The 22989-nt window shown below is 47.3% G+C and overlaps 1 protein-coding gene across 3 annotated transcripts in view; it reads left to right on the top strand.

The window, feature by feature from the left end:
* Positions 1-22989, top strand: part of SLC38A3 (solute carrier family 38 member 3) — an 87852-nt gene that overhangs the window by 53214 nt on the left and 11649 nt on the right. For 2 of the 3 annotated variants that reach the window (XR_012849778.1, XM_075831970.1), the window contains exons 2-7: positions 11921-12036; positions 12144-12222; positions 12592-12707; positions 19112-19185; positions 19267-19359; positions 19438-19519. Coding sequence is in view for 2 of the 3 variants with exons in the window: in XM_075831970.1 (XP_075688085.1) it covers positions 11948-12036; positions 12144-12222; positions 12592-12707; positions 19112-19185; positions 19267-19359; positions 19438-19519 (533 nt within the window). In the remaining variant the exon portion in view is untranslated. Of the gene's footprint in view, positions 1-11684; positions 12037-12143; positions 12223-12591; positions 12708-19111; positions 19186-19266; positions 19360-19437; positions 19520-22989 lie in introns of those variants that run through there. The other variant, XM_075831971.1, reaches the window with a different exon arrangement.

The following is a 22989-nucleotide window of genomic DNA, read 5'->3' as shown; positions in this document are numbered from 1 at the left end:
GCCGCCTCCGGCGCCGGACCACTCCCCCCTCCCACAGAGGAGTGGCCAACAGAGCCGGAGCCCCCTCTGTGACCGCCCTTGTCCGGAACGTCTGACGGCTTTACTGCGACACCGACAGACTTCCGGCTTTCAGACACCACATCCGGTTTCTGGTTTACCCGTTCTCCAGACCGCTGACTCGCATCAGAGACCAGTTTCCCGGGCTCGCCATTAACCGGACACGGGGACACACCCCCTGGCGTCACCAGGCCACCAGTACCGCCCCCTTTGCAGGGGTTGGCGTCCGGCGCCATTTTGACCACCACGTGTTCTAATGCCGGACCCGTAACACTCTCCCCGCATTCCCGCTCCAGCCCCACTGCAGAGGCTTGAGCTGGGGGTCTTGCGGGACCTGCGCCCTGATCCTGACTTGCATCTGGCTCAGAGCACAGGAAGGATCTTGCTGTATACACCATTTTAAATGAACCTTCAGCAGATTTTTTTTCCTTTGTCTTTTTTTTCTTCTTAAATTTTTTTTTCTTTTGCTTTTCCTCCTCTGCGGGTAACTCTGCACCGAAACAAAATCCCTGGAAGGATACCGGCGACTCCACGTTACGGATCTGTGTGAGTAATCCTGGAGGCCGCTCACTGTCAGTATCAAAACTCTCCTGATTTCTCCCAGCTGTGAGTCCACCCTCCTCCTCCTCACTGCTCCTGGGTGCATCAGAATCTGAGCCTTCTCTGGACTTTGCATTCTCATGCTCCATTTTCTCCCCCACAATTTCCTTTGCTGTGTCTGGGGCTCTGCTGTCTTCCTCCACACTTTCTATTTTTATAGGTTCTGCCATCTCGGCAAACCTCTCTTCATTTTTTAATTTTTCACCAAACACCCCTCCGCCTGCCAAAATCTCCTCACGTCTCTCTTCCACTTCTTTTATTTCCTCCAACAAGGATTTCACATTTAAAAGGTATCGGGACCTCTTACCTCCTGAGGCTTTTGCAGCTCTTCCTCTGGCGACCGCCAAGTCCGCACGGAGCCGTTGCAGCGACTTCCTGAGGTCCCGATACTCCTCCAACCGCATAGCCAGACGGGAGCTGAAGTTCTCCACCGTCTCTCCGGTCCTCAGCTGTCCCCATTCCTCCACACGACCGTCATCCAAATGTCCGGACGGCGCTGGTCCTTCTCCAGATGACAACACCTCGATCACCCTGCCGGACCGCGTCTCCATACCCTTATCCAGGGTTCCAGCGTCAGGGGGAGCCAGGACAGCCTTGCCCCGAGATGATCTCCTCACCCCCGCGACTGTTTGCATATTCCCAGCCAGCTGGGATGACCCTCTACCCCCCGCTGGCATGCTCCGGGAGGTAGAGGTCTGAGGCTCCATCCTAGGATGGAACCCCCCTCAGGGTACTTTCCAAGCCCAGGCAGATGGTATGAGGCCTGGGCAGATAGGATAAGGAAAGTCCCTGGATCCAAGGCCTGCACGGTAGTCTCAGCAGCTCTCTCCACACGTCCTACTCCACCCACTCCAGAGCTGCACTGACTATTCTGCTGGTGGAGTCACTGTGTACATACATTACATTACTTATCCTGTACTGATCCTGAGTTATATCCTGTATTATACTCCAGAGCTGCACTCACTATTCTGCTGGTGGAGTCACTGTGTACATACATTACATTACTTATCCTGTACTGATCCTGAGTTATATCCTGTATTATATTACAGAGCTGCGCTCACTATTCTGCTGGTGGAGTCACTGTGTACATACATTACATTACTTATCCTGTACTGATCCTGAGTTATATCCTGTATTATACTCCAGAGCTGCACTCACTATTCTGCTGGTGGAGTCACTGTGTACATACATTACGTTACTTATCCTGTACTGATCCTGAGTTATATCCTGTATTGTATTCCAGAGCTGCACTCACTATTCTGCTGGTGGAGTCACTGTGTACATACATTACATTACTTATCCTGTACTGATCCTGAGTTACATCCAGTATTATACTCCAGAGCTGCACTCACTATTCTGCTGGTGGAGTCACTGTGTACATACATTACATTACTTATCCTGTACTGATCCTGAGTTACATCCTGTATTATACTCCAGAGCTGCACTCACTATTCTGCTGGTGGGGTCACTGTGTACATACATTACTTATCCTGTACTGATCCTGAGTTATATCCTGTATTATACTCCAGAGCTGCACTCACTATTCTGCTGGTGGAGTCACTGTGTACATACATTACATTACTTAACCTGTAGTGATCCTGAGTTGTATCCTGTATTATACTGCAGAGCTGCACTCACTATTCTGCTGGTGGAGTCACTGTGTACATACATTACATTACTTGTCCTGTACTGATCCTGAGTTATATCTTGTATTATACTCCAGAGCTGCACTCACTATTCTGCTGGTGGAGTCGCTGTGTACATACATTACATTACTTATCCTGTACTGATCCTGAGTTACATCCTGTATTATACTCCAGAGCTGTACTCACTATTCTGCTGGTGGAGTCACTTTGTACATACATTACTTATCCTGTACTGATCCTGAGTTACATCCTGTATTATACTCCAGAGCTGCGCTCACTATTCTGCTGGTGGAGTCACTGTGTACATACATTACATTACTTATCCTGTACTGATCCTGAGTTACATCCTGTATTATACTCCAGAGCTGCACTCACTATTCTGCTGGTGGAGTCACTGTGTACATACATTACATTACTTATCCTGTACTGATCCTGAGTTACATCCTGTATTATACTCCAGAGCTGCACTCACTATTCTGCTGGTGGAGTCACTGTGTACATACTTACTTATCCTGTACTGATCCTGAGTTTCATCCCGTATTATACTCCAGAGCTGCACTCACTATTCTGCTGGTGGAGTCACTGTGTACATACATTACATTACTTATCCTGTACTGATCCTGAGTTTCATCCCGTATTATACTCCAGAGCTGCACTCACTATTCTGCTGGTGGAGTCACTGTGTACATACATTACATTACTTATCCTGTACTGATCCTGAGTTACATCCTGTATTATACTCCAGAGCTGCACTCACTATTCTACTGGTGCAGTCACTGTGTACATACATTACATTACTTATCCTGTACTGATCCTGAGTTATATCCTGTATTATACTCCAGAGCTGCGCTCACTATTCTGCTGGTGGAGTCACTGTGTACATACATTACTTATCCTGTACTGATCCTGAGTTTCATCCTGTATTATACCCCAGAGCTGCACTCACTATTCTGCTGGTGGAGTCACTGTGTACATACATTACATTACTTATCCTGTACTGATCCGGAGTTATATCCTGCATTATACTCCAGAGCTGCACTCACTATTCTGCTGGTGGAGTCACTGTGTACATACATTACATTACTTATCCTGTACTGATCTTGAGTTTTATCCTGTATTATACTCCAGAGCTGCGCTCACTATTCTGCTGGTGGAGTCACTGTGTACATACATTACATTACTTATCCTGTACTGATCCTGAGTTACATCCTGTATTATGCTCCAGAGCTGCACTCACTATTCTGCTGGTGGAGTCACTGTGTACATACATTACTTATCCTGTACTGATCCTGAGTTACATCCTGTATTATACTCCAGAGCTGCACTGACTATTCTGCTGGTGGAGTCACTGTGTACATACATTACATTACTTATCCTGTACTGATCCTGAGTTATATCCTGTATTATACTCCAGAGCTGCACTCACTATTCTGCTGGTGGAGTCACTGTGTACATACATTACATTACTTATCCTGTACTGATCCTGAGTTACATCCTGTATTATACTCCAGAGCTGCACTGACTATTCTGCTGGTGGAGTCACTGTGTACATACATTACATTACTTATCCTGTATTATACTCCAGAACAGTGAGTGCAGCTCTGAAGTATAATACAGGGCAGGTGAGGATTATTGCTTGTAGGGTAGATGTGGTGAAGGTCGATCTCTCTATGTAAACACGGAAAACTGGCACATGAGTGTCTGCCTCTGGCGCTCGTGGTGCGGGTCAGTTGACAGAGGCCGTGTCCACTATTTGAGTTTGCTGGGGTGAGAGGGGCGGGAGATGATATAATTAGAATTTGTATAGTTAAAAATTCAGAGGTTATTTTCCTGGAATTTACTGATGAGTTTTCATTACTTGGCAGAAAGAGAAAAGGTAATTATGGGAAGAACAGGCGGCAACGTCTACATCTGTGTGTTTGTCATGTAATGTTGGGGGTCTCTGCCTCCCCTCACCTGTGTGATGCACATTATGGTGCAGTGGTCGCCAACCCGTGTCTCTCCTGCTGTTGAAAGGAATGCAGAGAATGATTGGAGTTGTAGTCTTACAGCATCCAGAGAGCAACAAGCTGGAGAGCATTGCCTTCCGGTATGTTCTGGTCTGATGACTACTTTACAGTTTTCATATAGAATTAATAGACATTCTGTATTATACTTCAGAGCTGCACTCACATTCTACAGCTTCAGAACTGAAATATCTTGTCATCCCCTCCTTGTTCAGTGTCTGCACAGAGCAAGTTCTGGTGATTTGCATTCTGGGAAGTGTTGGGAATTGTGTTCTTTACTCCAGGCTCCATAGTCATCTGATGTAGGAAAAACAAACTGCCTCCTGTATTATAGGAGCTCAGCTAAGCTGTTCGGGGTGGTCTGCCCACAAACTTGCTGACTGTTTCCAAAAACACCCAGCAGAATTGTGATTGCAGCTCCTAACAGGGGAGTAGCTAGGTGAGGCCGGCAGGTCACTTGAGCTGGGTGTAGTTAGATAGGGATGTGAAGAGGGCCGCAGGATGTGGTTCTCTGAAGGTCCTGAATCCCCCTCCTTCTCCTGCCTGCGCTGCTTTACTATATATATATATATATCTATCAGCCATAACATAATACCTCTGCCGGGTGCTGCAAGAAAAGACAACCGGTGACAGGCGCACAAGGCTCATTGATGTGCGGGGGAGGGGATTCTGGCCCATCTGGTCCGATCCTACAGGAGATCTACTGTACCACAAATTTCTGATAAAGTTACTGCTGGCGATGATAGAAAGCAGCGTTCCCTGCTGATACCTCTGACGTCTGTCTCTGAATAGCTATATAATGGCCTATAAATGCCAACATGATCGGTCAGTCAGTTTCCGCGCATGCAGTGACTAGTAGGGGTAAGTGTGCTGCATACATGGATATGGCGGCGGTGCCCGCTCCGGTTGTTCGCGCTCTTGCTGCAGATTTCCGGAATATTCTCACAATGTATATGTTCACTATTTTGGCGGTGCAAAACATGAGGCTACAAATATCCGAATATACGCTGCAGGCACTACGTAGCCATGTTCTGCGTCACCGGAGGGGGGAGGTTTTCCCTGGCAGCCATTCCTTCCTATTAATACAGAATGGGGTCAGTGCTGAGATCAGGGAGCTCATATCCCACTACACACCCAGCTACAGGCAAGACGGGGTTAAATGAGGTCACCGTGCTGTGGGGGTGGGGGGCTGCGGATGTGTCCTGGAGGTGTCATATGTCTCTGCCTATAACTCTGTATACATAGCTGAGCTCCATAATGATCGCTGCGTTACCCACGGCGGTTTGGGATCTTATGGCGGAGATTCGCTGACTGTTCTCTGCCGGGAATAGGACGAGGACGATGCTAAAGATCTGTAATGGCGGCCAGACGCGTAACGATGATGACTAATAATGACACCACCGTCAATAATAATCATTATAAATAATCCGTTCTGACCGGTTCTGACTATAGCGATGCTACAAGGTAAGTACGGCTGCCTATAGCTTCTTAAAGGGCCGGTATTCCGTAAATAAAGCTTCATACAATAATAAGTTTGGCGACTTTCTGATAGACTGTGGGAGATGTATAAGGAGTGCGCCATTCTTAATAAAAAAACAAGCTGGAGTAAGATGCGTCAAGAAGCCCTTAATAAATGTCACTAAATTAAATCTACGACAGTTTCTGGCGTAAATTGTAGTAAATGCGGAGGGCCGCCGCTGGCCACGCCCCCTTCCCCTGAGCTCCATCCACTTTTTTTTTTAAAAGTGGCGAGAGTGGGGGAAATGGCCCAAAAGTCGCAATTTTTGTGACCTTTGGGCCGTTTTGCGACATATCTACGTAGGAACGCTGTCAACTTCCCCCCGTTGTTTTTCAATTCCTCACCATTTTAAAGATCTCTGTTTGCTGAAAGTGACTGGAAACCTGCTTGTTTACATTGAGAGTCTGAAAACCCGACCTAGTCCTGCTCACACAGCTGGGGGTTTGTTACAATTGTATTTAGTATAGACAATTGTCTGTGAGCTAAACCTGGACTCCAGACTGATACATTTACCTGCACTGATACATTGTAACAAACTGACAGGACAGGAGGCATTTGTGCTGCTGCTGTTGACTTCTTACAGCAGAGAACATGGATGGGGTAAGCCATTTCAAACCACTGTCAGCCCCCGACCTCCCCCACTAATAGCCGTTATACAGACCCTGACATAATAATCTTTGCGCTTCGGCACGAAACAGTTGCAGTGCTGCAAAAATAGTCTGACCGGTGCTGGGGCCCTTGCGGCTGAGCCTGTAGAGCGGGCACCTCGTGTGTGGCACAGTCAGGCGCCCTCCTGCCCTGTGCCCTGAATTTCATTCTTTATATATTGCGCTTTAAATTCTTCTCCTCCATAAAACTGAACATAAAACCTAAACAAGAAAACCGTAAAAAAAACTTCAACAGCGAAAAATGTGCAAAAGATTCTTAAAGGGCCAGTCAGCCTCCGGCCGGATTCAGACCAACGTGAGTGTTTTGCGAGCGTGGCAGCAGTGTGTGGCATGCGTATTTGGTGCGTTTGTGCGTTGAATGCGCGCGTACGGCATGCGTTATTCCCGCGCGTGGAAAAAACTGAAGGAGGTGTTAGGTTTTCGCCAGCCTACAAAAAGGCCAACAATGCCACCCCTGCTTGATGTGCGCGCCTGTCCTGCTTTCTTCTGGTTTGGACAAGTTTGCTCTAACTCATTAGCATAGAGACAACCAGTCTGGCGTGAAAAAGGCGCGTTCCACGGAGGTGCCTCCGTGTGGCATGCGTGATTTTCACGCACCTATTGACTTCAATGGGTGCGTGATGCGCGAAAAACGCTGAAATATAGAACATGTCGCGAGTTTTACACAGCGGACTAACGCTGCGCAAAAAACACGGACTGTCTGCACTGCCCCATAGACTTGTATTGGTCTACGCGAGCCGCGTCAACACCACGCGGGCTGCACGGACGCAAATCACGTTCGTGTGAATCCGGCCTCCAGCTTATAAGGGCTTGTTTACACGTAGCGGAATTGCTGCGTTTTTTCCGTCCGTAATTGCCTGTGGAATTGCCGGGCTTTTACGCAGCGTATCTGCCCCGTGTGAACACGGCCTTATAGTGCAGTAGGATTATAAGAGGAGCGTCAGATAACAGGGAACAACAGATTGTATTCACCTGGATGTGGAGATGACACGTCTAGATCTGGACACTCTGTGACCCCCCTCTATTCGTAGCCCCCCATAATGGCTGCATTCACGAGCGCAGATTGCGACATCAGTGACAAGTTGTGGGGGCAGATTGCCAAAATCACTGATCAATATCTGTGACGCCGACAACCCTGGCGCCTCCCGGGATCTGTGGACACTGAGAATTACATTAAATTTGCACTGGAAAATTACAGAAATCCAGTGAATGTCTCATTGATCTTTGTGAGTTCATTCAGCTGCAAAGGATTATGGGAACAGCGACAGGTTATTTTCTGTTCTTGATTCCTCCTAATCTGAGTAACATATTCACTACATAAGGCCATGGGCATTATATTCGATCATCTGGCAGTATATATGAGCTCCTGGGCAGTATATGGCTCCTGGGCAGTATATGTTATCTCCTGGGCAGTATATTTGAGCTCCTGGGCAGTATATATATTATCTCCTGGGCAGTACACGGGCAACTGGGTAGTATATATGAGCTCCTGGGCACTATACAGGCTCCTGGGCATTATATATGAGCTCCTGGGTAATATATGAGCTCCTGGACTATATATGAGCTCCTGTGCAGTATATATGAGCTCCTGGGGAGTATACGGGCTCCTGGGGAGTATATGGGCTCCTGGGCAGTATATGAACTCCTGGGCAGTATATATGAGCTCCTGGGCAGTATATATGAGCTTCTGGGTAGTATATTCAAGCTCCTGGCAGTATATATGAGCTCCTGGGCAATATATTTAAGCTCCTGTGCATATTATCTCCTTGGCAGTACATGATCTCCTGAGCAGTTTATCTGAGCTCCTTGACAGTATATATGAGCTCTTGGGCAGTATATATGAGCTCCTGGGCAGTATATGGCTCCTGGGCAGTATATTTGAGCTCCTGGGCAGTATATGGCTCCTGAGTATTATATATGAGGTCCTGGGCAGTATATATATTATCTCCTGGGCAGTACACGGGCAACTGGGTAGTATATATGAGCTCCTGGGCAGTATATATGAGCTCCTGGGCACTATACAGGCTCCTGGGCATTATATATGAGCTCCTGGGTAATATATGAGCTCCTGGACTATATATAAGCTCCTGTGCAGTATATATGAGCTCCTGGGGAGTATATGGGCTCCTGGGCAGTATATGAACTCCTGGGCAGTATATATGAGCTCCTGGGCAGTATATATGAGCTTCTGGGTAGTATATTCAAGCTCCTGGCAGTATATATGAGCTCCTGGGCAATATATTTAAGCTCCTGTGCATATTATCTCCTTGGCAGTACATGATCTCCTGAGCAGTTTATCTGAGCTCCTTGACAGTATATATGAGCTCTTGGGTAGTATATATGAGCTCCTGGGCAGTATACGGGCTCCTGCCTAGTATATATGAGCTCCTGGACAGTATACAGCTCCTGAGCAGTATATATGAGAACCTGGGCAGTATACGAGCTCCTGGGCAGTATATATGAGCTCCTGGGTAGTATATATTATCTACTGTGCAGTGTATATAGTTCCTGGGTAGTATATGGCTCCTGGGCAGTATATATTATCTCCTGGGCAGTATATATTATCTCTTGGGCAGTATGTGGCTCCTGGGCACTATATTTGAGCTCCTGGGCAATATATGGATCCTGGGCAGTATATGGCTCCTGGGCATTATATATGAGGTCCTGGGTAGTATATATTATCTCCTGCGCAGTATATATGAGCTCCTGAGTAGTATATATATTATCTCCTGGGCAGTATATGGCTCCTGGGCAGTACACGGGCTCCTGGGTAGTATATATGAGATCCTGAACAGTATATATGAGCTCCTGGGCAGTATATATGAGCACCTGGGCAGTATATATATGAGCTCCTGGGTAATATTTATTATCCCCTGGGCAGTATATGAGCTCCTGGACAGTATATATGATCTCCTGGGCAGTATATATTTTGCTCCTGGGCAGTATATATGAGGTCCTGCACAGTATATGGGCTCCTGAGCAGTATATATGGGCTCCTGGGCAGTATATATGAGCTCCTGGGCAGTATATATGGGCTCCTGGGCAGTATATGGCTCCTGGGCAGTATATATGAGCTCCTGGGCAGTATATGGCTCCTGGGCAGTATAGGGTCTCCTGGGCTGTATACGGTCTCCTGGGCAGTATATATGGGCTCCTGGGCAGTATATATGAGCTCCTGGGCAGTATATATGAGCTCATGGGCAGTATATGTCTCCTGGGCAGTATATATGTCTCCTGGGCAGTATATATGAGCTCCTGGGCAGTATATATGAGCTCCTGGGCAGTATATATGAGCTCCTGGGCAGTATATGGCTCCTGGGCAGTATATATGAGCTCCTGGGCAGTATATATGAGGTCCTGCACAGTATATGGGCTCCTGAGCAGTATATATGGGCTCCTGGGCAGTATATATGAGCTCCTGGGCAGTATATATGGGCTCCTGGGCAGTACATGGCTCCTGGGCAGTACATGGCTCCTGGGCAGTATATATGAGCTCCTGGGCAGTATATATGAGCTCCTGGGCAGTATATGGCTCCTGGGCAGTATATATGAGCTCCTGGATAGTGTGTATATATATTATCTCCTGGGCAGTATATGGCTGCTGGGCAGTATATGGCTCCTGGGCAGTATATATGAGCTCCTGGGCAGTATACGGGCTCCTGGGCAGTATATATGAGCTCCTGGGAAATATATTTGATCTCCTGGGCATATTATCTCCTGGGCAGTATATGATCTCCTGGGCAGTATACGGGCAGTATGCAGCTCCTGAGCAGTATATATAACCTCGTGGGCAGTATATATGAGCTCCTGGGTAGTATATATATGAGCTCCTGAGCAGTATGTATGAGCTCCTGGGCAGTATACGGTCTCCTGGGTAGTATATATGAGCTCATGGGCAGTATATGGTCTCCTGGGCTGTATATATGAGCTCCTGGGCAGTATACGGGCTCCTGGGAAGTATACGGGCTCCTGGGCAGTATAATGGCTCCTGGGCAGTATATATGAACTCCTGGGCAGTATAGGTCTCCTGGTCAGTATATATAACCGCGTGGGTTGTATATATGAGTTCCTGGGTAGTATATATGAGCTCCTGGGCAGTATATGGCTCCTGGGCAGTATACGGTCTCCTGGGCTGTATATATGAGCTTCTGGGCAGTATACGGGCTCCTGGGCAGTATATATGAGCTCCTGGGCAGTATATATGAACTCCTGGGTAGTATATATGAGCTCCTGGGCAGTATAGGGTCTCCTGGGCTGTATATATGAGCTCTTGGGCAGTATACGGTCTCCTGGGCAGTATATATGAGCTCATGGGCAGTATACGGGCTCCTGGGCAGTATATATGAACTCCTGGGCAGCATATGGCTCCTGGGAAGTATATATGAGCTACTGGGAAGTGACATACGCAGTATGACAGGTTAGTGCGTACGCCGTGCATAGGTTCAGGACGCGTCGCACATAGTTGGTGGCAGCGCAGTGACACCCGTTTTTCCGGATACAAGTGGATTTTGGATCAGATAATTCCTGTCAAACAGAAACAAGTGATCGGGTCAGAGTTCAGGGGCCCAGAGGTTCGGCTTTCACAACTCCAAACTATTGTCATACTGGAACATTGCGTTCTTATTGTGACGTCACCATGGGGGGGGGCGACATACGAGCTGCAGAATAACATCTCCCGCCATCTTCTCTAATGACCCCCATCATGTACAGCGCTGCGGAATATGTTGGTGCTGTAAGTAAATAAATAATGGACAGTTGCTATATGTTGTCACATGGCTGCAGTTGGTTGTTTCTGCCTCGTCTCATGTGTGGCCCCGATAACGGGAATCCTCATCGTCCTCACAGGACTCTACAATTCTACTACTCAACACTTCTTAAAGACACAGTAGCTCGGGATATTAATGGCAGGAATTATGGGAGGGGGCTGAGACGGAGGGTGGATTTATGAGAAAGTGTTATTGGGGGAGGGGGCCATACTCCAGCTTTGTAAGCACTGAAAAGAAAAAAAACTTGAGCGGAGGAGGTAAGGGATAGGGGGTCACTGATGGTCCTGCATGAGAAGTGACCCCGAGATAGGCAGACCTGCAGGCGTCACTTTACTGCTTGATCCGTTAATGCCCATCCTCTTCTCCTGGGACCACAACTCCCAGCATTGTGGAGTGGTATGTTTAGGTGAATATTGCGCGTGCAGTGCCGGTAGTCACCAGGTGGATCAGGGATTGGACATTCACGATTGTATGTGTGGGAATAATTGTGCATGGTCCCGCTCCGTCACCTGTGCTGCTCTCCGCCCTCCTTATCTTGTTTGTTTTCAGGGAGCAGAACGCGTCAGGTGGAGCGGAGTGCACACAGACGTACACACCAGCACCGCCACAACACGCTGCCTGTAGTGTCCCGTTCTGTGACCGTCTCTATCTCTTGCAGTGCGGTGAGCGACTCTGACGTCCAGACATGGAGCTTCCTCCGCAGACAGAAATGGTGGACATGCGGCTGTGCGAAAAACCCAATGGAACGCTGGGAACAGAGACGCCGGAGCCGAGGTATGATGTGTCGGAAGGGGGATTACTGTGACCCTGTGACCTTGGTACCCGCTGTGCCCCCTGCTCGCAGACCCCCCAGTAACCACAGTCATATCTGCTCTATTTAGTTATACTGGACCTGAAAACCAAGAGCTGGAAGAGTTCCTACCTCATGCCCCCGGAAAAGAGAAGCCGCGATTCACAGATGTGAGTAACCGGCAGGGGCCCCGAGTGCAATGTAACCAGAGCGTTCCTAGCCTAGAGTCTCTAAACATGGACACGATAATCGTCTGCGCAGCGACATCATTGGGACCTGATCAGGGACCATTAAGCAGTTCTGCAAAGTACCAAATTCAAACATCCCCTCCCCCGCCCAGGATGTTATTCAAGGTCCCGCGTATGTACCTGTGCGGGTGAGGGGGTGACAACCGTAGTGAGCGCCACACAATGGCGCTGGTTTTGTTGCAGACTGCGCGGTGTGAATTGTGATTCTGGGGGAACATTTCCTGTTCTTGACATGTGAGGTGCGCTCCGTATCATTGGGATGTTTTTCACGTTTATTTCCTGTTCTCATAGTTCGAGGGGAAGACGTCGTTCGGGATGTCCATATTTAACCTGAGTAACGCCATCATGGGCAGCGGCATCCTGGGATTGGCGTATGCGATGGCTAACACGGGCGTTCTTCTCTTCCTGTAAGTATCTCTCATAGTATATAGTATATAATAGTGTAAGGGAAATGTATCTAGCTGTGCGTAGCCGTCCATAGACATAAGCAGTCCCGTGTAGGCAGTCCCGTGTATGCAGTCCTGTGTATGCAGTCCCGTGTATGCAGTCCCGTGTATGCAGTCCCGTGTATGCGGTCCCGTGTGTGCGGTCCCATGTATGCAGTCCTGTGTATGCAGTCCCGTGTATGCGGTCCCGTGTGTGCGGTCCCATGTATGCAGTCCCGTGTATGCAGTCCCGTGTATGCAGTCCCTTGTATGCAGTCCCGTGTCTATCAGTGTGTGTAGACACGTGAGTCGTATTATGTTGTGTATATTGACATGTGAAGTTGTTTTTGTTACTATACATCCTTATCAGTGACCGGTGCAGTCCTATGTAAATAAATATTAATCATTGTATAATGGAACGTTCTGCAAATTTCTCCTAGATTTTGTTTCCAATTTCTCACCATTTTTAAGATCTTTGCTTGTTGTCAGTGTATGGAAACATTCTTGTTTACATCCAGAAGTTGAAGATCCATACTGACCTAGTACTACTCACACAGCTGATGTGCTTGTTACAATGTATCAGTGTAGGTAAGGCTCTGTTCACATTTACATTATGGTTTCCAATTGTTAACGTAAACCACAATGCAGTCTCGCATCTGTAGTACGACTGATGCAACCGGCACCTCATGGACTCCATTGACCCCCAGAAAAATGCATGCTGGTGTGTTGAGCTCACAGAAGATTGTCTACACTGATACATTGTAACAAGCCTTCAGCTGTGTCAGCAGGAATAGGTCAGGACAGGTATTCAGCCTCTGGATGTAAATTATGAATGTTCCCATTTACCAGCAGCAAGCAGAGATCTTGATATTGGTGAGGAATTGAAGCAGAAAGTTGTGGAATGGTTTACTAGACAATGATTATTTTCTGGCGGTCGATTTAACGCTGCGTCCGTTCTCGTAATCCTGATGTGTTCCCCTTGGAATTGTAACTGATTATACAGAATGCTCCGCGTGTGATGTTTATTCCCTGTGTATAGATGAATAGTCCCCCCCATATATTTATGAGGGGACTGCTCCCCTATGTACTTGCATCTGTTAATATTGCTGGGGGTCTTCTGGACTGATGTGTCCCTGGTGCCTGAAGAGCGACTCCGGGCACTCGTGCGGTCGCCATACCACATCCGGGACTGTCACCTTAATTACTGGTGGAGTGTTAGAGACATGAGGGGGGCTCTATCCTGAGCTCCTCGAGAGCCGGGGGCCCATATACTGTTCTTGCACGGGGCCCTCTGCTGTCTACGTCTGCCCTGGTGCAATCACTTCTGATTAATCCTTCTTCAGAGCGGAGAAGACTTTAGTGATACTTAATGTTACGTGTTCCATGAGACATCAGTTCTCCATCCTTCCTCCTATAACGGACCCTGCACATGATACCGCAGTACATTATACTAATATTACAGACTAGTTGTGCAGAACTCCGGTCATTGAGATATCTGGTACTTGAGACTCCCTCAGCCGTGACAGTAGAATCATTGGTGTGGGACGCTTCATGATACAATCACAGTGGAGCAGCCGCGATCCTGTCCAGCACCGAGACCTTACTGGTATTTAGGTGCAGCTGCCCCTCCTCCCTCGGGCATCGGGGCGAGGGTTAGGTGGGTGAGAAGGTAATGACTCTGCCCCTGGTAATTAACATCTCACCTAGTAATTCAGAAAAATCCATTGAAGCCTGATGTTGGTTGGGTCAATACCCTGCCCAGTTCCACAGAGCCGAGCGCCATCTCATGCCCCTGGCACTAACCACAGAGACACTATCCCAGATGTAGGGACATAGCGCTCTGCTGTTCTGTGAGAGCGCCGGACAGAGCGTCTATAACCTACGGGGCAGTGTGAGCAGGTTCAGGTGTCTCCTCTTCCAGACTGGGCACAGAAGGGTGAAGCTGGTGCCAGAGCTATGGTCTGATCAGACTGATGGGTTTGTTATTGGTTTGAAGGGTGGTGTCAAGTTGTTTTGGCTCTGTTTGGGAGGGGGCTATATAGGGTTTTGGGCTGATATTTTTACGAAGATAAAGTTGTCTGTTGCTGCACTTATGAGTTGGTTCCTGGTAGGCTTTTTAATTCATATTTTTTTTCTAGAGAATACGGCTCTCTGATGGAGTACTGATTCATTAGGTATCACCATATTGAAGCTCAGGTTGCCTGATGGTGACTGTTGGGTTAGTTATTACTCTATGAATGCTCAGGTTGCCTGATGGTGACTGTTGGGTTGGTTATTACTCTATGACCGCTCAGGTTGTCTGATGGTGACTGTTGGGTTGGTTATTACTCTATAAATGCTCAGGTTGCCTGATGGTGACTGTTGGGTTGGTTATTACTCTATGAATGCTCAGGTTGTCTGATGGTGACTGTTGGGTTGGTTATTACTCTGTGAATGCTCAGATTGTCTGATGGTGACTGTTGGGTTGGTTATTACTCTATGACCGCTCAGGTTGTCTGATGGTGACTGTTGGGTTGGTTATTACTCTATGAATGCTCAGGTTGCCTGATGGTGACTGTTGGGTTGGTTATTACTCTATGAATGCTCAGGTTGTCTGATGGTGACTGTTGGGTTGGTTATTACTCTATGACCGCTCAGGTTGTCTGATGGTGACTGTTGGGTTGGTTATTACTCTATGAATGCTCAGGTTGCCTGATGGTGACTGTTGGGTTGGTTATTACTCTATGACCGCTCAGGTTGTCTGATTGTGACTGTTGGGTTGGTTATTACTCTATGAATGCTCAGGTTGTCTGATGGTGACTGTTGTGTTGGTTATTACTCAATGAAAGATCAGGTTGTCTGATGGTGACTGTTGGGTTGGTTATTGCTCTGTGAATGCTCAGTTTGTCTGATGGTGACTGTTGGGTTAGTTATTACTCTATGACCGCTCAGGTTGTCTGATGGTGACTGTTGGGTTGGTTATTACTCTATGAATGCTCAGGTTGCCTGATGGTGACTGTTGGGTTGGTTATTACTCTATGAATGCTCAAGTTGTTTGATGGTGACTGTTGGGTTAGTTATTACTCTATGAATGCTCAGGTTGTCTGATGGTGACTGTTGGGTTAGTTATTACTCTATGAATGCTCAGGTTGTCTGATGGTGACTGTTGGGTTAGTTATTACTCTATGAAAGCTCAGGTTGTCTGATGGTGACTGTTGGGTTAGTTATTACTCTATGAATGCTCAGGTTGTCTGATGGTGGCTGTTGGGTTAGTTATTACTCTATGAATGCTCAGGTTGTCTGATGGTGACTGTTGGGTTAGTTATTACTCTATGAATGCTCAGGTTGTCTGATGGTGACTGTTGGGTTAGTTATTACTCTATGAAAGCTCAGGTTGTCTGATGGTGACTGTTGGGTTAGTTATTACTCTATGAATGCTCAGGTTGTCTGATGGTGGCTGTTGGGTTAGTTATTACTCTATGAATGCTCAGGTTGTCTGATGGTGACTGTTGGGTTAGTTATTACTCTATGAATGCTCAGGTTGTCTGATGGTTACTGTTGTGTTGGTTATTACTCTATGAATGCTCAGGTTGCCTGATGGTGACTGTTGGGTTGGTTATTACTCTATGAATGCTCAGGTTGCCTGATGGTGACTGTTGGGTTAGTTATTACTCTATGACCGCTCAGGTTGTCTGATGGTGACTGTTGGGTTAGTTATTACTCTATGAATGCTCAGGTTGTCTGATGGTGGCTGTTGGGTTAGTTATTACTCTATGAATGCTCAGGTTGTCTGATGGTGACTGTTGGGTTAGTTATTACTCTATGAATGCTCAGGTTGTCTGATGGTGACTGTTGTGTTGGTTATTACTCTATGAATGCTCAGGTTGCCTGATGGTGACTGTTGGGTTGGTTATTACTCTATGAATGCTCAGGTTGTCTGATGGTGACTGTTGGGTTGGTTATTACTCTATGACCGCTCAGGTTGCCTGATGGTGACTGTTGGGTTAGTTATTACTCTATGAATGCTCAGGTTGCCTGATGGTGACTGTTGGGTTAGTTATTACTCTATGAATGCTCAGGTTGCCTGATGGTGACTGTTGGGTTGGTTATTACTCTATGACCGCTCAGGTTGTCTGATGGTGACTGTTGGGTTAGTTATTACTCTATGAATGCTCAGGTTGTCTGATGGTGACTGTTGGGTTGGTTATTACTCTATGACCGCTCAGGTTGTCTGATGGTGACTGTTGGGTTGGTTATTACTCTATGACAGCTCAGGTTGCCTGATGGTGACTGTTGGGTTGGTTATTACTCTATGAATGCTCAGGTTGTCTGATGGTGACTGTTGGGTTGGTTATTACTCTATGACAGCTCAGGTTGCCTGATGGTGACTGTTGGGTTAGTTATTACTCTATGAATGCTCAGGTTGTCTGATGGTGACTGTTGGGTTGGTTATTACTCTATGACCGCTCAGGTTGCCTGATGGTGACTGTTGGGTTGGTTATTACTCTATGAATGCTCAGGTTGCCTGATGGTGACTGTTGGGTTAGTTATTACTCTATGAATGCTCAGGTTGCCTGATGGTGACTGTTGGGTTGGTTATTACTCTATGACCGCTCAGGTTGTCTGATGGTGACTGTTGGGTTAGTTATTACTCTATGAATGCTCAAGTTGTCTGATGGTGACTGTTGGGTTGGTTATTACTCTATGAATGCTCAGGTTGTCTGATGGTGACTGTTGGGTTGGTTATTACTCTATGAATGCTCAAGTTGTCTGATGGTGACTGTTGGGTTGGTTATTACTCTATGAATGCTCAAGTTGTCTGATGGTGACTGTTGGGTTGGTTATTACTCTATGAATGCTCAGGTTGTCTGATTGTGACTGTTGGGTTGGATATTACTCTATGACCGCTTAGGTTGCCTGATGGTGACTGTTGGGTTGGATATTACTCTATGACCGCTCAGGTTGTCTGATGGTGACTGTTGGGTTGGTTATTACTCTATGACAGCTCAGGTTGCCTGATGGTGACTGTTGGGTTAGTTATTACTCTATGAATCCTCAGGTTGTCTGATGGTGACTGTTGGGTTGGTTATTACTCTATGAATGCTCAAGTTGTCTGATGGTGACTGTTGGGTTGGTTGCTGGACATGTAAAGTTGTTTGGTTGGCATCTGATTGTTGGTTGATCTTGTGGTGTAAGGTCGGTGTTCCTGTCATCACGTTGTACTCACAGGACGACTATTGGATGGTGGGCACCAGAGTATGTCTGGGAGGACAGAAGTGAATGGAGAGTGCCCCCCCCCCCATGCAGCAGAGTAGGACTTGTTATGTCAGCACTGTGTAACACCTGGTTTGTGCACTACTCCGCCTGTGCAGGGTTTAGGGAGTCATGGTTTTCCTTTCATCTCCCGGCCTCCTTCACAATGCCAGCTGCACTTTCCCACAGCTCAGGGACAGAAGCATAATCTGTCCCGGACCTGGCAGCAGTGACGGCGCTGCCCATCCGAGCACAGACGCCCCTTGTCTCCTCTCAGAACCGCTTTGAATATTCTTATTATGACGTGATGAGTTTTCTGACCATGGACTGAGTGTAGAGAACGTCTTACCTGTCACCAGGAAAGAGCTGCTAGTCTTCACATGCAGAGCACACCTCCCAGCGCCAGCCCTGCAGAGCATTCCTCTCCCACTGACCCCGAGATCTCCGCCTTGGTAACAATCAGCATGACAACAACAGACTTATTATTAATTAAAGGACTTTACAGGATTAGAAAAACAGGGCTGATTCCTTTCTAACACAGCGCCACATCTGTTTACAGTTTGTGTCTGGTATTGCACTCAACCACATTCACTTCAATGAAGCTAAGCCGCAATACCAGACACAACCCATGGAGAGGAGTGGCGCTGTTTTTGAAAGAAGGCAGCCCTGTTTTTCTAAGGTTGAACAACCCTTTTAATTGTTTCTTATACACTAATATGGACACATTGTAATAAATCACCAGACCATCCTGACCTAGTCCTGCTCACACAGCTGATAGGTTTGTTGCAATGAATCAGCTTAATTCTCATTCTTGCTACGAGAGGTCTGATACACTGTAACGAGCTGTACACCTTTGTGAGCTACACCTCATCCTGACAGGTTTTCATCCTCTGGCTGTAAACAGCAAATATTTAACTGACAACAAGCAGAGATCTTTAAAATGGTGAAGAATTGAGACACAGACTGTTAGAAGGTTGCAGAACTTTTCATTCTACACTTTATAGCTTTCTGTACATGAGACAGCCCTTTCATTGGTGTGATCCCCTGCGTAGTCTGTGCCGGTTTCCTCCGTCCTGTGGCGGTTTTCTGGGTACATATTACACCTGGATACATCGCTGGCTCATGATTGGCTGATACTTGCCCTGCTCTTCCAGGTTCCTCCTCACTGCCGTGGCTCTGCTGTCCACGTACTCTATCCACCTGCTGCTGAAGTCTTCCGGCATCGTAGGTGAGTGGTCCCTCCTGCGGCTTTGCGGTGTCAGCCCGTGCTCTGTGTGCAGCATGTAATGGGCTCCTGTGTGTGTTACAGGGATACGAGCCTACGAGCTGTTGGGCTACAAAGCTTTCGGGACACCGGGAAAGATGGCCGCTGCCATCGCCATAACGCTGCAGAATATCGGAGGTGAGGAACGGGGACTGTGGTAGTCATGGTGCAGATCGGGCTGCTCTTAAACTCACTGGCCTCTCTGTTTTTCCCCAGCCATGTCCAGCTACCTGTACATCGTGAAGTCGGAGCTGCCCCTCGTCATCCAGACATTCCTCAACCTCCCAGAGAAAACCACGTAAGTGACGCAGCCCATCGCCCTGGTGGCGGAATATGTGGCCTGGGGTCCTGGAGGTCTATATGTAATGCTGCAAGTCTCCACAGCCAGAAAAATACACAGGTGTAAAGACAAAAACCTGGAATGAGGACAGTTGATTACAGTCTATTGCTCCCTGTTATCAGCCATTTCAGGCCGGGGAGAGGATGACTGTATTGTTCGTCAATGGGATGAGTGACAGGAGCCTCCCCTCCCCCATGATCACTACTTTATGTCACATCTCCCCAGTGCTGAGAACCTTCTATATGTGACTGATATCAGCCGCTCCTCTTATTACGCTCCAGCTCTGATTTAAGCCCAGACTGCGAGGGTTACCGGCCCTTTAAGTTTGGGTAAATCTCACAGGAATTCTGCACATGGTCATAGAACGGGGTGAGATCTGATTTTGTGGGGGCAATGATAGAATATCGGTCTGTGCAGCGGGTGATGATCTCCTGGGCCTGGTTCCCGGGGGCGACACGTCCTCTGCCGGAGACCCCCGCTGCTCAGTGACTGAGGGGCAATCCGGCTAAAATTCCCACCGTTCTTCCTTCACCCGCGATCACATATAATTCCATGATTTCTTGGCTGCGCTGAGATCTCCCCGGACCGCAGATTCACGGGGGTTGGTCAGTTCTCACCACACCTCATCCCCACCCCCCACTAAAAATAAATACCCCTCAGCATGTCCACCCAGTCTCGAAGCCTCTACTATTCAAAGTGACCCCTGCATTATCGTAACAGATGAGTATTACATTGTGTCAGTGAGGACGTTACATTGTGTCAGTGAGGACGTTACATTGTGTCAGTGAGGACGTTACATTGTGTCAGTGAGGACGTTACATTGTGTCAGTGAGGACGTTACATTGTGTCAGTGAGGATGTTACGTTGTGTCAGTGGAGACGTTACATTGTGTCAGTGAGGACGTTACATTGTGTCAGTGGAGACGTTACATTGTGTCAGTGAGGACGTTACATTGTGTCAGTGAGGACGTTACATTGTGTCAGTGAGGACGTTACATTGTGTCAGTGAGGACGTTACATTGTGTCAGTGAGGACGTTACATTGTGTCAGTGAGGACGTTACATTGTGTCAGTGAGGACGTTACATTGTGTCAGTGAGGACGTTACATTGTGTCAGTGAGAATGTTACGTTGTGTCAGTGGAGACGTTACATTGTGTCAGTGAGGATGTTACGTTGTGTCAGTGGAGACGTTACATTGTGTCAGTGAGGATGTTACGTTGTGTCAGTGGAGACGTTACATTGTGTCAGTGAGGACGTTACGTTGTGTCAGTGGAGACGTTACATTGTGTCAGTGAGGACGTTACGTTGTGTCAGTGGAGACGTTACATTGTGTCAGTGGGGATGTTACGTTGTGTCAGTGGAGACGTTACGTTGTGTCAGTGGAGACGTTACATTGTGTCAGTGGAGATGTTACATTGTGTCAGTGGAGACGTTACATTGTGTCAGTGGAGACGTTACATTGTGTCAGTGAGGATGTTACGTTGTGTCAGTGGAGACGTTACATTGTGTCAGTGAGAATGTTACGTTGTGTCAGTGGAGACGTTACATTGTGTCAGTGAGGACGTTACATTGTGTCAGTGGAGACGTTACATTGTGTCAGTGGAGACGTTACATTGTGTCAGTGAGAATGTTACGTTGTGTCAGTGAGGATGTTACGTTGTGTCAGTGGAGACGTTACATTGTGTCAGTGAGAATGTTACGTTGTGTCAGTGGAGACGTTACGTTGTGTCAGTGGAGACGTTACGTTGTGTCAGTGGAGACGTTACATTGTGTCAGTGAGGATGTTACGTTGTGTCAGTGGAGACGTTACATTGTGTCAGTGAGGATGTTACATTGTGTCAGTGGAGACGTTACATTGTGTCAGTGAGAATGTTACGTTGTGTCAGTGGAGACGTTACATTGTGTCAGTGAGAATGTTACGTTGTGTCAGTGGAGACGTTACATTGTGTCAGTGAGGACGTTACATTGTGTCAGTGAGGATGTTACGTTGTGTCAGTGGAGACGTTACGTTGTGTCAGTGGAGACGTTACGTTGTGTCAGTGGAGACGTTACGTTGTGTCAGTGAGGATGTTACGTTGTGTCAGTGGAGACGTTACGTTGTGTCAGTGGAGACGTTACGTTGTGTCAGTGGAGACGTTACATTGTGTCAGTGAGGATGTTACGTTGTGTCAGTGGAGACGTTACATTGTGTCAGTGAGGATGTTACGTTGTGTCAGTGGAGACGTTACGTTGTGTCAGTGGAGACGTTACGTTGTGTCAGTGGAGACGTTACATTGTGTCAGTGAGGATGTTACGTTGTGTCAGTGGAGACGTTACGTTGTGTCAGTGGAGACGTTACATTGTGTCAGTGAGGACGTTACATTGTGTCAGTGAGAATGTTACGTTGTGTCAGTGGAGACGTTACATTGTGTCAGTGAGGACGTTACATTGTGTCAGTGAGGATGTTACGTTGTGTCAGTGGAGACGTTACGTTGTGTCAGTGGAGACGTTACGTTGTGTCAGTGGAGACGTTACATTGTGTCAGTGAGGATGTTACGTTGTGTCAGTGGAGACGTTACGTTGTGTCAGTGGAGACGTTACATTGTGTCAGTGAGGACGTTACATTGTGTCAGTGGAGACGTTACATTGTGTCAGTGGAGACGTTACATTGTGTCAGTGAGAATGTTACGTTGTGTCAGTGGAGACGTTACGTTGTGTCAGTGAGAATGTTACGTTGTGTCAGTGAGAATGTTACGTTGTGTCAGTGGAGACGTTACATTGTGTCAGTGAGGATGTTACGTTGTGTCAGTGGAGACGTTACATTGTGTCAGTGAGGATGTTACGTTGTGTCAGTGGAGACGTTACATTGTGTCAGTGAGGACGTTACGTTGTGTCAGTGGAGACGTTACATTGTGTCAGTGAGGACGTTACGTTGTGTCAGTGGAGACGTTACATTGTGTCAGTGGGGATGTTACGTTGTGTCAGTGGAGACGTTACGTTGTGTCAGTGGAGACGTTACATTGTGTCAGTGGAGATGTTACATTGTGTCAGTGGAGACGTTACATTGTGTCAGTGGAGACGTTACATTGTGTCAGTGAGGATGTTACGTTGTGTCAGTGGAGACGTTACATTGTGTCAGTGAGAATGTTACGTTGTGTCAGTGGAGACGTTACATTGTGTCAGTGAGGACGTTACATTGTGTCAGTGGAGACGTTACATTGTGTCAGTGGAGACGTTACATTGTGTCAGTGAGAATGTTACGTTGTGTCAGTGAGGATGTTACGTTGTGTCAGTGAGGATGTTACGTTGTGTCAGTGGAGACGTTACATTGTGTCAGTGAGAATGTTACGTTGTGTCAGTGGAGACGTTACGTTGTGTCAGTGGAGACGTTACGTTGTGTCAGTGGAGACGTTACATTGTGTCAGTGAGGATGTTACGTTGTGTCAGTGG

The sequence above is a fragment of the Rhinoderma darwinii genome, chromosome 7, assembly GCF_050947455.1.
Source record: "Rhinoderma darwinii isolate aRhiDar2 chromosome 7, aRhiDar2.hap1, whole genome shotgun sequence".
NCBI lineage: Eukaryota > Metazoa > Chordata > Amphibia > Anura > Rhinodermatidae > Rhinoderma > Rhinoderma darwinii.
The sequence above is the reverse complement of the archived record's forward strand: the minus strand, read 5'-3'. Positions and strand labels throughout refer to the sequence as shown.